At 60.6% G+C, this 21433-nt stretch overlaps 1 protein-coding gene across 4 annotated transcripts in view; it reads left to right on the top strand.

The window, feature by feature from the left end:
* Window positions 1–21433, top strand: part of DNMT3A (DNA methyltransferase 3 alpha) — a 94736-nt gene that overhangs the window by 59997 nt on the left and 13306 nt on the right. For 2 of the 4 annotated variants that reach the window (XM_062209076.1, XM_062209075.1), the window contains exons 7-12: window positions 19041–19256; window positions 19551–19709; window positions 20085–20192; window positions 20427–20583; window positions 20802–20951; window positions 21037–21081. In XM_062209076.1, the coding sequence (XP_062065060.1) occupies window positions 19041–19256; window positions 19551–19709; window positions 20085–20192; window positions 20427–20583; window positions 20802–20951; window positions 21037–21081 (835 nt within the window). Of the gene's footprint in view, window positions 1–15995; window positions 16063–18216; window positions 18285–19040; window positions 19257–19550; window positions 19710–20084; window positions 20193–20426; window positions 20584–20801; window positions 20952–21036; window positions 21082–21433 lie in introns of those variants that run through there. The other 2 variants (XM_062209077.1, XM_062209078.1) reach the window with 2 other exon arrangements.

Below are 21433 nucleotides of genomic sequence, written 5' to 3'. Positions count from 1 at the left end.
GTGTAGAAAATTCTGTGGTTCTCACACTGTGCCCCTGGCGAGCAGCAGCGTGGAGGCTGCCCGCAGTCAGACTCAGCGCCCGGGGGCGGTGAAGACGTCAGGTAGATGCTCCGCAGTGCACGTTCGTCTGCTGGACTCTGAGGACGGGTTTTCCCTGCACAAGTAGGGAGCAGCGTGTGGGCCACACGTACCTGATGCCGGCTTCAGCCCTCCTCCGGGGCTTTTGTCGTAAATCAGAAACCTTTGCCGTGTGCTACCCCAACCAATACAAGGGAACGCTGGGCATTCAACAGGAGACGTGAACAAGTTGGCACTTAATGTAACATATTGTAGGGGACTTGTGATTGGCAATGCAGAGACGCCTGAACAAAGCAGGTTTTCTGCTTATAAAACCATCCCCGATTGCCACGCCACAGTGGAAGATGTCCATAAAGAAGTCCATGCTGCCCAGCACAGGCGCTAGCCCTGCCGGCCCCCTGGCCTCCAGGCTGGGCGCTGGGGACCCCGAGAGTGATGTGTCAGGCCGCAAGCTCTCTCGGCAAGTGGGGAGCGGCCAGGATGGGACGGGAGTGGAGATTTCCTGCTCCTGCGGGTGCCCGGCTCCAGGCTCCACACTGTCCCCTGCCCTGCCATGCTGTGCTGGGGGCAGGGAAGGGGCTGTTGGGAAAACACAGGTGGCCTCAAGGTTGCCCAGGCCCCCGGCTGAAGAGCAGTGACTGCTCCCTCAGCGGGGTAAGAAGGTACAGATGTCGCGCTGTGTCTTGGGCTCCTCGTAGCTCTTCCGGCTCTGCCTCCCTGGGCCTTCCCGACAGCTCCCCCATTCTCCACGTCTGGGTCCACGCACCTGCTCTCCTGTGTACACCCGCCTCCCCTCCTGCTGGGCAGCCAGGCTTCATCCTCCGGCTCCAGCTGCTGCCCAGGCAACGTCACCTGGAGGTCCAGCCAGCATTTCTGGACTGCAGGATGTGATGCCTGCCCTTTCTAGCTGTCTCCGGGGCATCTTTACAGAGCCAGCTACCGGAGCGGCCCAGTCAGAGTGCCAGGTGAGACAGTGGAGGCTCCCAGAAGCAGAGAGGGTTCCTCCCTCCCGTGACAGGCTCGGGGCCCACGGCGCCTGCAGAAGGAACGTGGCCTTGCACAGGGTGCAAGGTGGTCCAGGAGGTGGCTTTGGCTTTTAAAGGAAGAGCTGGAATTCAGGGAAGGGGGAGAGGGAAGACATTTCAGAAGGAGGTGTGCAGCCTGTGCCAAGGTCCTGAGGCACAAGCCAGCATGGCCTTTTCAGGAGTGGCAGTTCTGTGCGGGCAGTTGCAGGCAGAGAGAAGCAGGAAGCATGGCTGTGAGAAGGTGCACCTGAGCCGGGCTGCACCTGCCCCTTCCGCTGCCTGGGGACCTTCCTGCCTCGCAGACACCGTCCCCTGTGCCACCCCCTGCTCTCTCGACTGCCTTGTCCATCAGGCCTCGTTACTCAGGGGGGCTGCTGTCTACTTCCCTGCCTCCCTGGGTTTTCCACCCCACCCCAGATTTAGTAAGACTTCGAATACCCCAAAATGAGTGAAATTTAGAGTCGGTAGATGGGGCAGACGGGACATTCCTCTGAGCCCAGGAAGCTGGTGACTCCTGTCGCTTGCTTCTCCTGTGCCCTGCCCGTGTTCGTTCATCCTCTCTGGATGTAGGGTACTTTAATCCTGACCAGGCCCGGCGGGGGAGCCTGCACTGGCTCCCTGCTGTCTCCCCCTCCTGTCGGATAGCCCTCTGGCTGTCTCTCCAGGCATCAGTCCTGTGGATCCACAAACCACCCCCCGCCCGCCTCACTGCAGCTCTCCAGTGAGGTCTCCTTACCCTCACCAAGCTCCTTCCGTCTGCCCTGCCTTCGCTCCCGCTGTGCTCTCCCCTCACCACTCTCCAGGGTGGAGGCCAAGAGCTGCCGCCTCGTCCAGAAAGTTCTCTAGGCTTCCTCCAGCCCACTCTACCCCTGACCTTTCTAAACCCCTTGAATTACTGTTCATGTTGTGGGGTACGTTTCACCAGCGATTTCCTCCGTGCTAATCGTGTCTTCTCTGTCGTGGCTGACCCACTGTTGGGCAGGTAGGAGCCGGCCACTGGGTGGCTGAGCAGTTGGGAGGTTGGTAAACCTAGGAGCCTGGGCCTTGGGTTTGCACCGTGACAAGGCCGCGGGCCCTGAGCTGTGAGGTGCTTTTCCATGGCGCTGACAGGCATGCCTGTGGAACGGCAGCAGCCGGGTGTGGACAGGTTTCCGTAGGTTATGTCATGCTGGATTCGACCCCACTGGGCCTGTGTGGGGGTGGGGTGGCTCACCTTGCCGGGGGAAGGGGGCTGATCCTGCACTCCTCTTCCTCGTGGTCATCATGAGGACAGGCAGCTCTGCGGGGGGCTGCAGCTTCCGGAAGGGCTTCTCCCCAGCTGTGCTCATCCCTGCGCCCACAGTGAGGCAGGCAAGGCAGGTGCAGAGGCCTCGGGCCAGCCATCCGTCTGCCGGGGGCCTGCACCTCCCGGGCTGCACCGCGGCCTGTGGTCTGGGGATGCCATGATGGCCCATTGCTGTCGCGGCTTCCTCCTGACCCTCCCCACCCTGCCCAGACTGCCCAGGACTGCAAGGCAGGGGCCATGCCAGTACCTGCTCTCCTCCCCGGCAGCGGGAAGCTTGAGGAATGTCACATGGTGATGAAAATGAGTCATCTGGGCCTGCAGTATCCTGGGGTCCCCACACCCCAAGTAGCAAAACCTTCGCGTGCACTGTAGCCTTTGGAGGTGACTTCAGACACTGCCTAAGTAAGGCCAGCTGACCGGCGCAGGGCCGCGGCCCACCACACTGATGCCTTCCCCTGTGGGCGGACGTGGCCGTCCGCTGGTCTCTGGGCACAGAGCCACAGAGCCAGTTTGTTTTCTGCTTTTGGCCAACCTGAGCTTGTTCAGTGCAGGCACACTGGGCGCTTTTGTCGCCAGGGCTGGTGTGCCGAGTGGCTAACCTGGCCTAAGCTCGGAGCCCTGTGGATTAATGAGGCCGCACGTAGCACTTAACGCTCCTTGCACGCGGGCTGGTGTTCAGTGTGCAGGAGTTACAATACTGCTTGGGATACACCTGCATCCCGTCTCCGAGTGCCTGGGTTGGAGTCCCTGCTCTGCTTCTGGTTCCAGCTTCCTGCAGGTGTGCATCCTGGGAGGCAGCAGGTGACGGCTCGAGTTCCTGGGCCCCTGCACCCATGGGAGACCTGGATGGAGTTCTGGCTTCTGCCTTCAGCTTGGTCCGGCCCTTGCAGTTGCAGCCATTTGGGGAACAAACCAGCAGATTCTGTCTTTCCCGCTCTGTCGCTCTGCCTTTCAAATAAAGAAATCTTAAAAAAAAAAAAAAAAATCCATCCCCCTACACACGATTTTAATTTCTCCCCCAGAGGTACTTGATGCTACAGTGTGATGGGTATGTCACTACTTTTTCTGTCCGTCTATCTGTGTGTGTATAAATATATAATTTTGTTTCACAGTTTTTTTCCCCCGTTACATAAATGGAACCACACTGTAGTTTCGTTTTACAGTTGGTTTTTCACTTACAATAAGTCTGGGCACTGTAGCCGCGTAATTACTATCCTATTGCCCCACATGGATTACCACGGTCTCAGCCAGTCTCCCGCTGGTGGGCCACACTGCTGTCCAAGCACTGTGGCGGGCGCATCCTGGGCCGTGCCTCTTGGTGTGGCTGTTGCTCTGAGATGGATACTGAGAGGGAGAAAGCCTGCGGTGAAGGCCCCGAATTCTGCATTGTTTTTTAATCTGGCGAATCTTCCTCTGCAAAGGGCCGCGCCAGCGGCTGCTCCTGTGCCCAGGCTGTGTGATGGCTCCCACCTTGGCCAAGGTGAGGATTTTGCCAGTCAAAGGGCGGGAAGGTGGCATCTCCTTAGGACTTTCAGTGGTGTTGAACGTCTCGCCGTATGTTTGTTGGCCATTTGTGCAGCTGCTTCTGGGAGCAAATGTTGCCTCCTGTGGCTTTACGAGCCCCGGTGTCCGCCCACTGTGGGAAGCAGGCCTGGGAATGTCTGCCTGACCACCTCCTGCTGTGGAGCCTGGGGCTGGGGCCTTGGGAAGGAGGCAGACAGGGCGCGACCTCCTGGGCTTGTGCAGAGGGGACCACGTTATCAGCAAGGGTAGCAGCAACAGGAGACTCCTTGCTCGCTGGCACCTGAGCTCCCGCAGGGTTGCCTCAGTTCCCTCGCCCTGGGAGGAGACAGCGGCTTCTGCAGCAGGCCCAGCCAGTGCTTTTTTCCCAAGAGGCAGCTGCACCACACAGGTGCCCCTGCGACAGCTTGTAATCAAGGGACACTTCCAGGGCTGGCGTTTGCCATCAGCTATGAAAATTGTCATGAAGTCGCTCCCCAGGGACCTGTGCGCAAATATGCTGTTTGCACACTGCAGTGTGCTGGGGTCATGGAGAATGGCCCCAGGACAGCCCGCACTTCTCAGCAAGCGTTGTGATGGGGTGGGGGGTGGGGTGGGGTGGGGACAGGAGCCCCTAGCTAACCCCAGCAGAGCCTGCCTCCGGGGAAGCTCGGCCACCGAGCAGCTCCTTGCCAGCAGGCGCGACTGCCAAGATGCTTCTGCGCTGTCTATAAGTAGTTCTCTCCCCGTTCACCCTCCAGAAACTAAGAGCCACGGGGACAACCTAACGGCCAGGTGCACTGGGCACAGCTGCTCTCCCATCCTTGGCTGCTTCTGTGTTGCACCCAGATGACTGGGCTTCCAGTCTTCAGTGGCTGTGGAATTGAAGCCCAGTTTCAGAAGAGAGGCTGGCTGGCCAGCCGCCAACCCTTGCTCCTGGCTGCAGGTGCTCCTGGCCGGCCCTTCCTGCCTCACCTCTTGGGCCTGAGCCTTGCCCTTGCCCTTGTCCTGTTGTGTTCTCGTGGCCGAACGCATGCTGCCATGAAATTGGATTAAGAGAATGTCGGAATGAGATTTGGGAGGACTGGTGTCTGGTCTCAGCTTCTGCTCCTGATGAGGGGCTCTCTCTCTTCTCTGCACTGTAGTGTCCTGGTTTATAATGTGACAGGCAGAGACTGGATGACCCCAGAGATTCTAAAATCTCCTACGGGGGCAGGGGAGGGAAGAGGAGTCATGTCTGTGGCCCCTTTGCCGGCTGTACTACCTGCAGGGCCATTGTAAATTCCAGAGAGCCGAGTGAATTCTCATGTCACGTGCCGTATACGCCAAACATCCTTGTCAGAACTGCTTTTTAAGAATTTCAGGGAAGTGGGGCTGGTGCTGCAGTATGGTAGGTTAAGCCTCTGCCTGTGGCACCAGCATCCCCTGTGGGTACCAGTTTGAGTGCCAGCTGCTCCACTTCTGATCCAGCTCTCTGCTATGGCCTGAGAAAGCAGCAGAAGATGGCCTAAGTCCTTGGACCCCTGCACCCATGTGGGAGACCCAGAAGAAGCTCCTGGCTCCTGGCTTTGGGTTGGCCCATCTTCAGCTATTGTAGCCATTTGGGGTGAACCAAGGGATTGAGGGCCTCTCTCTCTGTCTCCCTCTCTGTAACTCTCTCTCTCAAATAAGTAAATAAATCAGCCATTTGGCCTGGTGTTACGATGCCAGTTAGGATTCGGGAGTCCCACGCTGGAGTCCCTGGGCTCAGCCTCTGTCTCCAGCTCCCTGCTGATGCAAACCCCGAGAAGCAGCTGGGCTGAGTCCCCAGCTCTTGCCTTCTGTCAGGCCTGTTGTGGGAACTTTTTAAAAATATTTTATTTACTTATTTGAAAGGCAGAGTTACAGAGAGAAAGAGAGATCCTCTATCTCCCAATTCACTCCCCAATGGCTGCAACAGCCAGGGCTGGCCAGGCAGAAGCCAGGAGCCTGGAATTCCATCCGGGTCTCCCACGTGGGTACAGGGGCCCAAGCACTGGAGCCATCTTCTGCTGCTTTCCCAGGCCACAGCAGAGAGCTGGATCGGAAGTGGAGCAGCCGGGACTCCAGCGGACACATGGGGTTCTGCTCACAGGCAGCGCCACAGTGCTGGCCCCCTTGTTGGGGGAGTATGAGGGGCAAACCAGCAGACAGGAGCTCATTCTCTCTCTCTCTTTCGCTCTCGCTCTCTGCCTCGGAAACAACAGAACAGACAGACGTCTGTACAGTGCACTTGCTTGGTGCTGGAGGTTCGTCTGCCATCCCACTTCCTTCTCTGTTGCTTATGCCCAAATGGGACAGGTAGACAGGGCGCTCATTTTCATATCCACACCTGGGCATGGGGAAGGGGCTTGAGTCCATCACTGAGAAGCTGACGTTGGGAAGCGTGCCCACTGTCTGCCGCGCCTGGCGTTTCTGTGCGATTCTGGCTGGGCCACCAAACACCAGATCTGCCCCTCACTGATGGTTCCCAGCCAGCAGGGGACCATTCATTCATTATTTAAATCGGCCACTTTAAATGTGTGCTTGGTCTTAAGACACCAGCACAGGGGCAGCACTTGGACTCCCAGATGCCGAATCCCAGAGCCCAGGATGGAGTCCCACGTCTGCGGCCCGGCAGGTTCCCGAGGAAATGCAGCAGGCGATAACTCAAGTACCCGAGGCCCTGCCAGCTGCGTGGAGAACCAGGATGGAGCTCCTGGCTCCTGGTTTTTGCCTGGCGCAGCTCTGGCTGTTGTGGGGATGTGGACATTTGGGTGTGAAACAGCAGATGAAAGATTCTCTCTCTCTCTCTCTCTCTCTCTCTGCCTTTCAACTAAATAAAAATGGATACATAAAAATGAAAAAAAAAAAAAAAAGACACCACCATGCTCCGACATTTTCTGGACACAACGGAAGTGAATTTAAGGGCGAGTCTGACTCTGTCCTGGGACCTCTCCCTCCCTGGCAGAGGTGGGCCGTGACTGTGTGGGTGGGGGCTGTTGTAGAAGCGTGGCCGTGGCCAGGGCAGGCAGAAGTCTGCTGGCAGGCTGGTGGGGGACGGGCAGGGCGGGGCGGGGTCCTGAGGCCCAGGGTCAAAGCAGTCCCTCAGGATGCTGGAGTGGCGCTCCCCAAGGGGCTGTCAACTCTGGGACGTGTCCCCATGGCCCTTTCTCTGAGGGCGACCACAGGAAAGACGACATCATGGCTACTGTGCTGTTGGCTTCAGAGACGATGCCGCCAGGCTGTGCTGGCCGAGGGGAGGCCAGCTGCGGGGGGCGTGGCCAGGGCACTTGCTGTGTGCCCCTGGGAGGGTGAGAGAGCTGCCCCTGGTGTGTGTGGGGGAGCAGGAGCCTTTGGGATTTTCCATCCGTATAAAGGGAGAGGAAGGTGTTTTCAGGGAAAGGCACCTCTGAGGGCAGGGAGAACGGGGTGAGGCGGGCGAGGCGTTGGGGAAGACTGTGGGCAAGGGAAGCTTCAGAGTGCAGAGTGGCACAGGCCTTCCTGCCCTGGTGGCGGTGGGGGACTGCAGCTTCCTTGTGTGCGGGACTTTAGGAAGACAACCCTGGCACTGCTGTGAGGGGCCCGGGGAGGGCCCAGGCAACAGAGGCAGACTTGAAAGAGTTCTGGAACTCGCCCCTGTGGAGTGAAGGGAGAAGCCCTCTTGACACTTGGGAGTCAAGACGGGGAATCCTAGAGGAAGAGCAGGTTTGGGGCAGGAGGCCAGAGGTGAGACTTTCTTCCTTTTTCTTTTTTAAGATTGATTGATTAGAAAGAGCGAGAGAGAGCACGCTTGCTCTTCTTTCTCTTGGTTCACTCCCCAAATGGCCACGACAGCCAGGCTGAAGCCAGGAGCCTGGAACTCCATCTGGGTCTACCTGGGCCATCTTCCACTGCTTTCCCTGACACATCAGCACGGAACAGGATCAGAAGTAGAGCAGCCAAGACTTGAACCGGCGCCTGTATGGGATGCTGGCATAACAGGTGGGGCCCAAGCTACTAAGCCCCAACACTGGCCCCTAACTTCATTTTCTTCAGGGTGTATTTTTATGAGCAGAAGCTTTGAATTTTAATATAGTCCAAACTTACTTTTGGGGGGGCACTGTATGTATGTGTAACTCTTAAGAATTCTCTACCTACCACAAGGTCATGAAGATACTCTCCTGAGATGGGTGAGCTTTTTTTTTTTTTTAAAGAAAAAAAGATTTATGAATTTATTTGAAAGGCAGAGTGACAGCAAGAGAGACTTTCCGTCCACTGGTTCATTCCCCAAGTGGCTGCAATGGCCAGGGCTGGGCCAGGCCAAAGACAGGAACGGGAACTCCATCCAAGTCTGCCACGTGGGTGGCAGGGGCCCAGGGCATAGGCACAGGAAGCTGGATCGGAAGTGGAGCGGCAGGAGGCACTCCTGTGGGTGCCAGTGTTGCAAGCAGCAGCGGTGCCTCATTGCCCCGGGGCAGGCTTTTGAATTCGGACAAGCTGCTTTTGAGCAGTCCACGGAGAGAGGGTTGGCGGGCAGCTCAGAAGGTGGGTCTGGATCCCAGAGGGGCTGTGCAGGCAAGAGACAGGGACATAAAAGCTCAGAGCCCAGAGCAGCTGCCACCCACAGGACAGGAGAGGGCAAGGGCAAGGGGCATCTGGACACTGGGTCAGCATCTGGGAGGATTTCCAGGTCCAGTCAGAGGACAGAGCCCCCTCCTCACTGCCCTCCATCAGGTCCCTGTGGACCACCCTCCCCCATCTCTCCCCCCTGCTGACCACGAGGGGCGTGGGGTGGATTTTCCCCTTTCCCTACCTGCCATCGCTGGTGAGGACCCCTCCCCTGTGGCCAGGGAAGGGTGGCAGTGCAAATGTTTCTACTCTCAGCCCAGATGGACGGAACAGGGAAAGCACCTCCGCCCCCTGGGTCCCTGACTCCAGGTGCTATGTGAAAGACAGCTCTGTGGCGCAGAAAGCAAAGAAGGGAAAAGTGGGTTGAACTTGTTTCCTACATTGCAAAGACGCTGTCAGTGCAGTGACCCCATCAGGGCAGTGCCTGGAAAGGCATTTCTGGGCTCCAAGGTCCGCTCTGGGAAACCTGATCCCTCCCACCCCTGCTGCCCCAGGTGGGTGTGGGGCTTTCTGAAGTTTGAAAACCACCCACGGAGTTTCAGGTTAGACGGAAACAAAATCTGGTACAGAAGAGAATCCCCAAAGGACGCACCGGGTGTATTTACTGTGTCACCTGCTCAGGGGTCTGGCTGCACGCTGGGGTCACCCGGGGACACGGCTGCCTGGGCACGGCAGCGGGGAGTTAGTGGTGGGCCCAGCCCTGGTCACCTCTCTGGTGTCCAAGGTGAGCTGAGGAAGGAGGGACCCAGGGAACATTGGGAGCCTGGGTGGGGGAGAGGACCGGAAAGGACCCCGTGCAGGAATTTGAATTTCCCCTTTGGGATGGAGATGGCCGGCGCTCCCGCTGTTTTCAGCAATAGCAGTGCTTGTCCCTGGACCCTGAAACTTGAGAGGATCTGCGTGCCTGAATCTGAATGGTGGTCCTGTAGGCCCCTCCCTTGGACCCCTGCAGCCTGGAGGGGGTGGGGGAAGGGGAAGCAGTGCAGGTTTTCCAGGTTGCCGGGCTCCTGGTACCCCACCCCAGGATGGAATTAACTCTGGGGTCCTGTTTGCCAAGCAAAGTGACAGCGTGGATGCCTCCTGGAGAGCAGGCTTGCCAGAGGGCCCCTCCTGCCTCCCCAGGGTACAGATCTTATCTGTGAGGCTCAGTAGTATTTGCGGTCCCATGGGCAGGTTGGGAAACCTGTGGGATCCACAGAACCCAAGTGGTCATTTAAGTCCTGGTTATTGGTGAAAGCAGCCTGCCCAGCCCCACCCCTGGCCCCGTCCACCCTGCCTTTCCTGGTGAGTGATCTCTGGGGTCACGAGGCCCCTCTGTGGTGGCACCTCTGTCCCCAGTGCTGTCGCAGACCCTGCAGTTCTGGGCTAGGGGATGGAGAGCTAGGTTTGTGGAGGAGCCCTCCCCTTGGGGAGCAGACCCTGGGAGAGGCAGCAGGCCACAGTGACGCCATAGAAGTCCAAAGGCAGGTCTGCCAGGCTGGGGCTTCCAAGCCTGTTCCCTTGCGGAAGTGGAGGAGCTGAGGAAGCCAGCGAGGGCTGCCTGGGGGAAGAGGTGGGGACAGAGGGAAGGCTGCCCATCAGGCAGGTGGCTTGCCCACCTGGCACGTGAGTACCTCGATGGGTATTCCTAAAGGCAGGCCTGTGCCCTCCCCTGCAATAGCAGGTGTGTGTGTGGCCTCCTGTCATCTGCCAGGAAGCGCATCCCCCTGCAGATGCTGCCCCAACCTGGCCCTTCCTGTTGGAAAACCCTGGAGTGCTGCCTGCTGCTAGCTCACCTCCTGTCGCCTCCCTTGGTCTTCCTGGCTTCGTTGCTGCTGGCCACCCCCGGTTTCTCTCGGCACATGGAGCAGGCGTCCCCACTGCATGATTTACTGTCTGATTGCGTGATGTGCTGAATGAGGCCCGTGGTTCACGAGCCACTGCTACACAGTTAGGCTGTGAGTAACAGAAGCGCGGAGGCCCTTCTCTTGCATCACCATCCCCTCCCAACCCATGGTGTCCCACAGTGGCACCATCGCAGGTGCTCAGGATTCACAGATCCTGGAGTTGGAGTGTCTGAGGTAGCCTCACAGCTCCTAACAGGCCCTGAGAGGGGGCTGGCAAGGGGGGCGGGCGACCTGCCCCATGGCAGGTACCAGAGCGCTGCTCCCTCATTGGCCTCCCAGAGATGCTCTGCAGCAGGGCCCAGGTCTGGGCTGGTGGCACGGAGCCCAACCAGGCCAGTGCTCTGCTGTTGCCATGGCGACCCCTTGCTTTGCTTCAGGAGGTGGATGGTTTCTCTTTCAGCCCAAATTATCTGCCTGGGCTGCTGACGCCCCAGCTCCCTGCCTTCCCCTTTCTGCCACAGGGGACAGCTGGTGGAGGCTTCCGGGTGAGCGTCCAGTCCAGCATCAGACAGCGGCAGCAGGACCAGGCTTGAAAGGGGAGCAGGGGCCCCGGGGCGGCAGCCCAGACAACTCATCCCCAACATGGGCAGGCACTGAGCACCCATCTCCTTCTACCTCCCCCTCTCTCCAGACCACTTCCTCTTCCCTTAATGGCTTGGAGCCTTGGGTGGGCCCAGGCGCTCACCGGGGCTGTTTCCTCGTTGGTGCACACGGTGGTTCCCGCCCATAGCTAAGGTCAGAGATATCTAAGAAGGCTGTCATGGCTTCCTGGGCCCCACTCTGGGCTTGCCGATCTACATATGTAAGCCGGGCCTAAGAATCTGCATTTTAATTTATTTATTTATTCATATGTATTTGAAATGTAGAAAGACCTCCCATCCACTGGTCCATTCGCCAAATGCACACAGCAGCCAGTGCAAGGCCAGGCCAAAGCCAGGAGCCAGGAGCTCTATCCTGGTCTCCCATGTGCGTGAGGAACTCAAGTACCTGAGCACCTCCCAGGTGCATTAGCAGGAAGCTGGATTGGAAGTAGAGGAGCAGGCACTCAAGCCAGCCTGCTGATGGGATGCTGGCGTCCCGGGGTGGCTGAAGCTGCTGTGCCACAGATCCCAGAATCTGTCTCAAAAAGAATCCTCTGTGGCCAGTCGATCCTCATACAGAACCCAAGTGGGTGTGGGGTTCTCCTGGCGGGATGGTCTGTAAGGGGGCCCAGCCCTGTGCCAGGGGTGGGTGCCCGTCTGGGCTCCCAGGAGCTTCTGGAGAGCCCCGTACAGGTCAGTCCCGCCAGGAAGCCGGTGTTTCCTGGTCCTGTGGGCTCAGCCAAGACCAGGCCCCACCCCTTCCCCTCAGGAGAAGCCTGGAGAGAGAGAATGACAGGAAGGGGTGTTGCCATAACAACCAGCTCCAGGCAGAGGCCTCCTTTCCAGGGGCTGGTACCTCCCCCCAGTCATGGCAGTTTCCATGGAGATGAGTTACTGAGGGCCAGGGACGTCTGCCCCACCCAGAGCACTAGTCAGGAGCTGCACACCTGGAGGTGGGAGCTGGGGGCCGCCACCCTCAGGGCGACTCCCCCACCCAGCGTGGCCTGTGCTCTCTGTCTGACACCTTCTCCCTGCTTGGTTGCTCTCTCTGCGACTGGTCTCCTTAGCAACAAGTCCTGCTAACTCCATGCTGTGGCTATTTTTAGCCTTGCTGCCAGCAGCCTGGTCCTGGTCATTTGCTTGCAACCTCCATATGGATTGCGGAGAGCAGGAAAAGAAAGGTTCCTGGCCTCTCCAGAGAGCCCAGACCCAGCTCTTGGCAGCTCTTAGGATCTGTGCTATGCCAGGTGCCCGTTCCCCAGCCTGGAGTTGGGACACTGACTGGGGGTGAGGCTCCTAGGACTTGGTTGCGTTCCGTTCCACGAACACCAGTGTAATCTGTGTGAAGTGGGCGGTGCTCCCCTGTGAAGCCGTACCAGATCCAGTCCCTGTCCTCCGGGATGCTTCATCTCGGGGAGGAGAAAGATGGGGACACAGTCACTTTTCTACGAGAGGATTACAACAAGCCCGGGCCAGGACGAGCAGGAAGGGGTCAGAGCAGACGAGGGACAGTCGGGGGGCACAGGGTGGGGGGCAGTGATGGGGGTGTCTCGCCCAGGCTGCCCAGTACAGCAGCCCCCAGCTGCAGGTGGCCTGGGGCCCTCGGCAACTGCATTTTGTTTCTGTTTCAGTTTCGCCACCCCAGTGGGCAGTGCAGGCCTGGGGGACTTTGCTGGCGGAGGCCGTAGGTGAAATGGTGTAAAAGGACAGGGAGGACTTTCCGCTGGCAGAAGCAGCGCGGGGGGAGGAATACCGAGTGGGTGGAGAGTGGGCCTTGTGATGGGTTTGTGGGGGCCTTGAACGTCATGCATGTTCCAGAGCTGGGGGTGGCAGGTGTTCAGAGCAGACAAGTCTGGATGCAGACCCCCGTCACGGGGTCGCTGGGGATGCGTGCGTGGCAGAACCCTCACAGCCAGCTTCGCTGTGCGCCACTTTGTAGGCGTCCCTGATAGCGGCCATGGCGTGTCCTGCTTTTGAGCAAAGGGGCCCAGGGGGCAGCAGTCTGGTGTGTGATGGCGGCAGCATGTCTGCCCTTAGCCTTCCGGCGCTGGATTTTCTGACAAAGCTCAGCACGGACACTGACCTCTGAGCCAGAACCGGTCAGGCAGGAGCGGCCATTACCACCTGCAGCTCGGGCGTCACTGCTGGCGCGGTGTCATGGCCGAGGGGCTCCTCCAGCTCGGGGGGTACTGGGAAGTCCAGTGGACACACTAGGATGGCGCGTTGCTAACAGGACGTGTCCTCGTCTCCCACGCCGTGACACTGGTCCTGCTGTTTTCTGGCAACTTGCTGGAGTCAGTCACTGGAAGATGTAATTAAAATCAGAAGTTTGCCTGGTGAATATGGAATGGGGTGCAGAGTCAGGTGTCCCTCAGGGGCATTTCCAGGGGCTCAGGCGGCCTGCCTGGAGACAGGAAGCACGGCCTCTCCTCCACACCGCCCTCCCTGCTGGGCGTGGGCCACTTCCTCTCCAGCGCCTCTGCTAGGCTCCCTGACTCCCCGAGACTTTTCTTTTCATCCAGCTCCTCCTTTCAGCAGACTTTTATCACAGTTCCCAGAACAGGGCTTCTCGGGCCTGACACGTGCTATTTTGAGCTATCTTTATCTCAATCAGAAGACCCAGCCGGGCAGCCTCTCAGGACCAAGGCCATCGGCCTGAGGGTCTTTGAAGGCTGCCCTGTTTCTCCCTGTGTGTTTTTCTAAAAGATTTTTTGATTTGAAAGGCAGAGGCAGAGAGAAAGAGAGCGAGTCTTCATCTGCTGGTTCTCTCCCCAAATGGCCACAGTGGCTGGTGCTGGGCCAGGCCAAAGCCGGGAGCCAGGAGTTTCATCCAGGTCCCCCAGCCAGGTACTTGGGCCATGCTCCGCGGCCTTCCAGGCTCATTAGCAGGGAGCGGATCGGAAGTGGAGGGGCTAGGAGTGGAACCAGCACTCGTATAGGAGTCCTGCGTGGATGAGAATAGGAAGTGTGATGGTGGCCGGAGAGAGGCTGCTCTGTGTGGGCCCAGAGAAGGCAAGCAGGTCCGGGTACTTGGGACATTCCCCGATGCACGTGCTGGCGTCATTGCTGTCCTGAAGCCCCAAGACCACCGACAGCAGCCGCCTGCGTGCTGAGCCCCCCACTTGATCATAGGAAGAGATACTTCCTTTTCTGGGGTGGAGGGGTCTGGGGCTGGGGTGGTGGGATGACAGGGCCTGGATGCTGAGGAGCCATCAGTGAGAGAGGCGGCTGAGCAGGTCACACTACATTCCTTCAAGGTTGGGAGCTGGCCTGAGGGAGCACTCAGGGCTGGGGATGTCCTGCACACTTGCACCCAGCCTTGGGTTGAAGGTTGGGCTGGGGCGGGGCAGGTGTGTGCACCCCCAGGGGGTTCCTCTGCCCTCCTCATGGTTTGCTGGCTCTGCCATGCAGAGCCCCAGGAGGGCCAGGCCCCTCTGGTGCATCTCCTGACCTCATCCTGCCAGTACCTGTTCCAGCTGCTGTTCACTGCTGACTGTAGCTGGGAGCTAGGCACCTGGGGCGTTACCTCACGGTCTCCTGGGCCCTGCAAGGCTGAGGTCATCACTCTGTGTTGCAGAGGACAAAGCAGTTCTTGGGGTTAAGTGTTTTGTGCCAGGATCCTGGTGGTAGAATCGGAACTCAGGTCTTGCTCTTCTGACAGGTGCGCCTGTTGTACAGGCTTCTCTGTAACACATCCCTTCCTCTGGTGTCCTTAGAAACCCCACTCCAGGACGGCCCCTGACTCCCTCGGGTTTGCTTGTTAGTGTTGGGAGTTTTGCTCCTGCCCCATCCCACCTCCTCCAGGTCTGATTTATCCCGCAGGCCCGGTCTCTGCACTGACCTCTTTAACCTCTTTTATCACCGCACCACCCATTTTCTGCTAGGCTATCTGCTGGGTGTTTTGTGGCACAGTTATCTTTACACGTGTTTGTTTTTCAATGATCTTTTCATATCTGTCCAAGTCTAGTGGAATCCCTCAACTCCTGGAGGGCAGAGCCAGCAGCCTGTTTCCTTATCTGATGCTCCTGCCCACCTAATGAGGGCTGTGGGTGGGGACTGCGGGTCCGCCCTGGGATGGGTGCCTGTGCTCTGCGGGAGAGAGCTGCAATGGCGGGGCTGCACCTGGAGGCTCCTCCCGCAGACTCGGGCCTGGTAACGGCAGATGTTCCAGGCGGGAGTGAAGGAACTGCTGGACATTTGAGCCGGCGCCCTCCCCCCACCCCCACCCTTGCAAAAGTGGAGAAGTCCAGGGAAAACCCGGAGTGACCTAAGGACCCCGGGCAATTGGCCCGCAAGAGGTTCTCAAAGCGCCACCCTCTAGCACCTGTAGTGGGTCCGGGACCCCCCCCCCCAGGGCCCGTCCTGGCGCGCCCGGTCTCGGCACGGGGGTGGGGGTGGGGGGGTGGCCTCTGTCCGCGGCCTCGCCTGCGCTGTCTTCCTGGAGCGCTGCGTCTCCTATCTGTAAGCGTTCCTTTTTTTTTTTTTTTTTGGTTGTGTTTCTGAGAAACTCACTTTTTAACAACTTTCTGCAGGCGCTCGCAGGCCATCGGAAGCCTCCGATTTTCTTCCGCCGCCCGGGCCCCGGTTCGCTTAGGGCCCGCAGCGAGAGCCCCGCCGCCCCCTGGCCCCCTGGCCCCCGGCCCCCAGCCCCCAGAAGGCGCCCCGCGCCGAGCTCCTCCGGAGCGGGGGAGAGGGGGGCAGGGCGGCCCAGGCCGGTCCCGCAGGAGGGGGCGCTCCCCACAGCCCGGCCAGGGCGGGGGCCCTGGGAACAGGCGGAGGCCGGCCTCGCCCCCCGGCCCCGCGCCCCTCGGCCCGGAGGAGAGGGGCTGGCCCAGCGCCAGCGTCGGAGGCCGGCCCCCTCCCCCGGCCCGCGCACAGCCAACCAGGCCCTCCAGCGGGGCCCACGTGACCTGGAGTTCTAGACAAAGAAAATGTTCCCTCCCTCCCCCCCAGCGCCCCCTCCCCCTCCCTCTGGCCCCCTCCGCCCCCAGCCCCATCGCCCCCTTCCCCTCCCCCCAGACGGGCAGCTACTTACAGAGCTTCAGGGCCGGGGCTCACACCTGAGCCGGACCTCAGAGGGGCTGCACCTGGCCTTATGGGTAGGTTCCTGGACGGAGCCCTGGGGAGACCGGGGGCGGGGAGGCGGCCGGGCCGGCCGGTGGGAGGATCACCCAGCCCTCGGTGCTTGAAAAGAGGCAAGTGTGCCCGCCGGCCTGCAGCAGCTGCGGTCCTGCCCGCGAGTTGTCGAGGTGCTGAGCCAGAGCTGTCCCACCTACTCCCTGCTCGGGAGCCCCAGGCCCCACTCTGCCCCTGCGCCAGTGGCACCTGGCGCTCCCAGGGGGGACAGGAGGAGCCACCGGCCGGGACCGGGAGCAGGCGGCCTGGCCGGTGGAGTTGGTGGAGCAGGTTGGGCTGAGTTGCTGGCAGGTGGGCGCCTGGTGAATCCTGCTGACGCGTGTTCCCTGCTGGGGGACCACGCTGTCCTCAGGGCCCTGTCAGCTCGTGGCCTCTGGAGAGGGAGAGCCCTCTCCCGTGAGTTCTCGGGAGTCACCAGGCACCCGGCCAGGGAGAAGTGGGAGGGGGCCTTGTGACCCTGACAGGGGCCCTGGGCCGCAGCCTGCCCCGGGCCTGTGATTCTGGGATGGCCCCAGGCCGCGTGGGCTGGGAGGCGGTGGCGCACAGACCTCTGACCTTTGGAATGGGAAGCCTGAGGAGTGGCTGGGGGAGGCAGGGGCGGACAGCTGCCTGGGGAGATGGAACTGGACCGGGAGGCGGTCGTCAGCGGAGTTACCCATGGCTTTCCTGGGCTGGACAAACTCCAGGCCAAGTGGTCTTCTTGGGCTGGCGGTGGGGGGGGATGGTTGGTGTCTCTGGTGGATCCTGCCCGGTCGGTCTCCGGGCTCCTCGGGAGTGAGGAGCATTGGGCCCCGAAGCCAGGGCCCGCAGTTAACCCTTCTTCCTCCTATTGTTTGCCAGGGTGCAGCTAAAAGTGTGAGAGGAGGGTGCCTTCTCCAACTGCCCCGGCTGACTATTCTAATGAGCCCCTCCCCCACCGGCCCGCTCGGCCCCTTCTTCCCCTTCTCGGCCTCCTGCTGCTTACCCACCCCTTCCTCCTTCCCCCACCCTGCCTCCTGGTCCTGATGGAGGCCCCTTCCTCCGAGGCGGGCCTGGTGCGTGCTCTGTGCCGAGTGGGTTGGATGCGCAGCACCTATCAGCGGCGGCAGCTGACAGGCCGAAGGGGGTTGTGGGGGAAGGGGGATTTTCAGGAACTCAGCGTGGAGGGGCGGAGGAGCTCGACAAAGGGGCTGTGGGGGAGTGCCGAGGGCCTGTCAGGGGCTGCTCTTGGACCTGGGCGCCGGGCTCCCTGCCCCCGCACACCTTGTCCTGGCTGCGGGGCCTTGGGGACACCCAAGGCAGCACCCTGATCCAGGCCCGTCTTCCTGCCCGAAGTTTGCAGATGGCGCAGGGCGGAAGGGGCAGGCAGGCGCAGGTCCCTGATGGCGGCTCCAGGAGAGAATCCTCCCGGCCCTCCTGGGTGCCCCTTCTGGGAGGGCAGGACGTGACTGCTGAGGGTAGAAGGAAAGGGCGGGCAGAGACCCCGCCAGGTGAGAGAGGCGCCCAGGAGGGGTGAGCAATCACTCTGCACTCCTCCACCTCCACCATCCGCGAGCTCATTTTCCCAGCTGTCTGGAGGCTGGGGCAGAGGGCGCATTACCCCATTTAGAGTCTGTTGAGTGAGGAGGACTAGGACTGACCTCCTGGGTACTCACTGGGAGCAGGCAGGAGGCTGAACAGGACGGCGCCTGTGAGGCAGCACACTAAGCTCTGGACCTGGCTCCGTCGGATCTGGGGGTCTGGTGACCCCAGCTGGAGAGTCCGTAAGCCGGCCAGACAAGGTGACCAGAAACCGCTTCGGGTTGGAGCAAACCAGAAAGAAAGGACTGCTCTGCTCCCAAGTCGCTGAGATGAGCTGTGCGGCTAAGATGGGAACGTGCACGGTGGTGCTAGCTCCCCCTTGGAGCTCTTCCTGAGACTGCGGCTCCTGTCTGTGCCGGCCTTCACCAGAGCCTGGGTCTGCACTCTGCTCGAGGCTCTGGGGAAATGGGACTTTTTTTTTACTTTGAGTCCGATGTGGTGGAAACGCACGCAGAGCGGTGAAGTGCGAGGCCCGTGCGTCCTAGAGTCTGAACGGGGTGAGATAAGGTTGGATGGTCCTCAGAGCCGAGTATCAAGGATTTCATTCTCCTTTATAGGGATCCTGGAGCAGGTTTTGAGAAGGAATGGGCGCGCGGATCGTAGCCCGAAAGACGAGTGTGATACGGTGAAAGGATGGAGGCCGTCCCGGGGGAGAATGACGGGGGGTGTGGATTGGCCGTGTGTTGGTGGGATGGCAGGGAGAGCGCAGGTTCACAGCATGTTCATGGATCAGGGAGCTGTACCCAGAAGGGGAAGGGAACCGCAAGCCCTACCGGTGGGGTGGGCGTAATCCTTAAGACCCCCTGCCCTAGGCCCCTGGTGGCTGGCGGCTGAGCCTGGGAGCAGGCGGCCCTCAGGGAGTTGTCCTGGTGTTCCTGCAGATAGGGGAGAAGCCTGCTCTGTAACTCCAGAGCAGTGATTTGATCACTAAACCAGAATTGTGCTCTGGAGACCAGCAATAGTAGGGGTTCGTTGCCCAGGGAAATTATAGAGAAAAAGACCAGAGGATCCTGCTCTCGACTGGGAAGGAGATAGGAGAGGACGGAACCGAAGTGTGTGCCTGAACCACGGTGCATGGTTAAGACTCCAATCCGACCAGACTCCTGTGTGAGGGTGTGCACCTGATGCGCTGAGCAGGTTGAGAGGCAAGACCAGGGAGCAGGGCTACCCAAGAAGGCTGGGATTGAGCTGATTAATTTGAGTTCACCGCTCCACTTTTCCGTAGCAAGCCGGTTGGGCTGATGTGGGAAGCCTTTGTTTCTCCAGCCCTTTACCTCTGTCCCTGTCTTCAGGCCACAGACAGGTTGAGAAGAGGCCCCCTGAGTCTTAGGTGGCCTTGCTAGTTCCTGGGGAGCTCAAGGCCCCTACTTCTTCCCCCCAGGCTGAGAAGAAAGCCAAGGTCATTGCCGTGATGAATGCTGTAGAAGAGAGCCAGGGATCCGGGGAGCCCCAGAAGGTGGAGGAGGCCAGCCCTCCTGCCGTGCAGCAGCCCACAGACCCCGCCTCCCCCACTGTGGCCACTACGCCCGAGCCCGTGGGGGCTGATGCCGGGGACAAGAACGCCACCAAAGCAGCCGACGACGAGCCGGAGTACGAGGTGAGCGGCTTGCTTCCTCACCACAGCCTTGTCCAGCTCTCTCCTGGGGCCTTCCACTGCCAGCTCCTCCCGTCCTGCTCTCCTCTCTCCATCTCCCGCTGGCCGCTCGCTCTCTCCACCCGACCCCCAGCCTCTTCGTCGCCCCGAGTTTGCTCTGTCTCGCCCCATTCAGGTGGAGCTTCCTCCCGGCTGTCCTGCCCCCCCAGATGCCCAGGGCTGGGGTTGCCCCGGGGGGATCCGGGTGGCAGGGCCTCGTGACCACCGCGTAATGACTTCTGCTCCTTGGGGCTCCAGGACGGCCGGGGCTTTGGCATTGGGGAGCTGGTGTGGGGGAAACTGCGGGGCTTCTCCTGGTGGCCAGGCCGCATAGTGTCCTGGTGGATGACGGGCCGGAGCCGCGCAGCCGAGGGGACCCGCTGGGTCATGTGGTTCGGAGACGGCAAGTTCTCAGTGGTGAGTTGGAGGACTGCCCTGGGGGAAGACAGGGAGGGGGCTCGGTTGCGGGGCCTGCGGTTTTGGCTGGGGCAGATTGGAGTTGGGGTGGTCGAAGTGGGCTCTGGCTCTGGGAGTGGTGAGCAGAGTAGCCTGGGCCTGTGGTCAGAGCACGATGGAGCCTCTGCACTATGAACCTGCCCACCGGGCTCAGGCCGCCTCCTCCCCTTCCTGGGAAGAACGCCCCCTTGGCATGGGGTAGTTAGTGGCATGTCTCTTGTCCCCATCCCCTCGAGGACTCGTCCTCGGCACACTCCCAGCCCCAGGCGGTCGTGAGGCCCTGGCAGGTGCCTGAGTGGGTGGGAGCAGGGCCAACGAGGCCTCCTGTACCCGCAGGTGTGCGTGGAGAAGCTGATGCCGCTGAGTTCGTTCTGCAGCGCCTTCCACCAGGCCACCTACAACAAGCAGCCCATGTACCGCAAGGCCATCTACGAAGTCCTGCAGGTGAGGGAGCTGGACAGCGGAGGCCGCGGAGGGCCTGGAAGCCAGGGTGCCGAGCTTTGGCCTGGGCAGCGGGCAGCGAGTCCACAGCAAGGCCCTGGGGTGGCCACGCCTCCCCTCCCACCTCAGATCGCCTCTTCCCACCCCCACGTGTGCCCATCCTCAGCGCTCTCAGAGCCAGGCCTTGAGCTTGCTCGCCCGGCTGTCCTGACACTGCCCTGACCCGTTGCCCTCCAGGTGGCCAGCAGCCGCGCGGGCAAGCTCTTCCCGGCCTGCCACGACAATGATGAGAGTGATACTGCCAAGGCTGTGGAGGTGCAGAACAAGCAGATGATCGAGTGGGCCCTTGGGGGATTCCAGCCCTCGGGCCCCAAGGGCCTGGAGCCACCAGAAGGTAAATTTGGATGCCCACCCCAGCCTTCGAGACCCCTGTCGGCCTGCCGGATCCAGGCTGGGGCTCAGGAGGCTGTGCTTGGGCAAGAGCCGCCAAGGTCCCCTAGGGGGCTCAGGGCTCAGCTGCTCTGGGGGCCGCACTGCACCCTGCTGTGGGCAGAATAGGGCAGTAGGCGCATGCGCGTTCTCACCCTGACCTGGTTACCTGCTGCCTGGCAGAGGAGAAGAACCCCTACAAAGAAGTTTACACGGACATGTGGGTGGAACCCGAGGCCGCCGCCTACGCCCCACCCCCACCAGCCAAAAAACCGCGGAAGAGCACGACGGAGAAGCCTAAGGTCAAGGAGATCATTGATGAGCGCACACGAGGTAGTGGGCCCGGCAGCAGAGAGTGGCCATGGGAGGTGGGCACAGCCCGCTGGCCACCTCTGACGCTGTACTCCCCCCTCTACAGAGCGGCTGGTGTATGAGGTGCGGCAAAAGTGCCGGAACATCGAGGGTAAGCCTCCCACCGGGGCCAGGAGGTCGCACACAGAGCGGCATGGGTTCTTGGGAGGGCTCGGGACCCAGGGGCTGTGTCGCCCACGCTCGGTGCGAGCGGTCTGTCCTGCGTTGTCCACCATCTCCAGCCTGCGTCACGTGCCATCTGTCGCCCTGGTGCTGCAATTTTGCCCTCTTGGCAATGGCATGGGCTTTGGGGCGGCGCAGTGGGCCAGAGTAGGGTGGATTTGATTGAACCTTCCCGAAGATGCTTCATGGCCTTTCTTTTTTCCTGGCTTTTCTCATCCCAAATCTTCTTGGCCTCAGTGGCTTGGGGCCCTTTGGAGCCTAGAAGCATTGGGGGCAGGGGC

Source organism: Lepus europaeus, chromosome 13 (assembly GCF_033115175.1).
Source record: "Lepus europaeus isolate LE1 chromosome 13, mLepTim1.pri, whole genome shotgun sequence".
NCBI lineage: Eukaryota > Metazoa > Chordata > Mammalia > Lagomorpha > Leporidae > Lepus > Lepus europaeus.
This window is presented reverse-complemented; position numbering and strand designations above follow the sequence as displayed.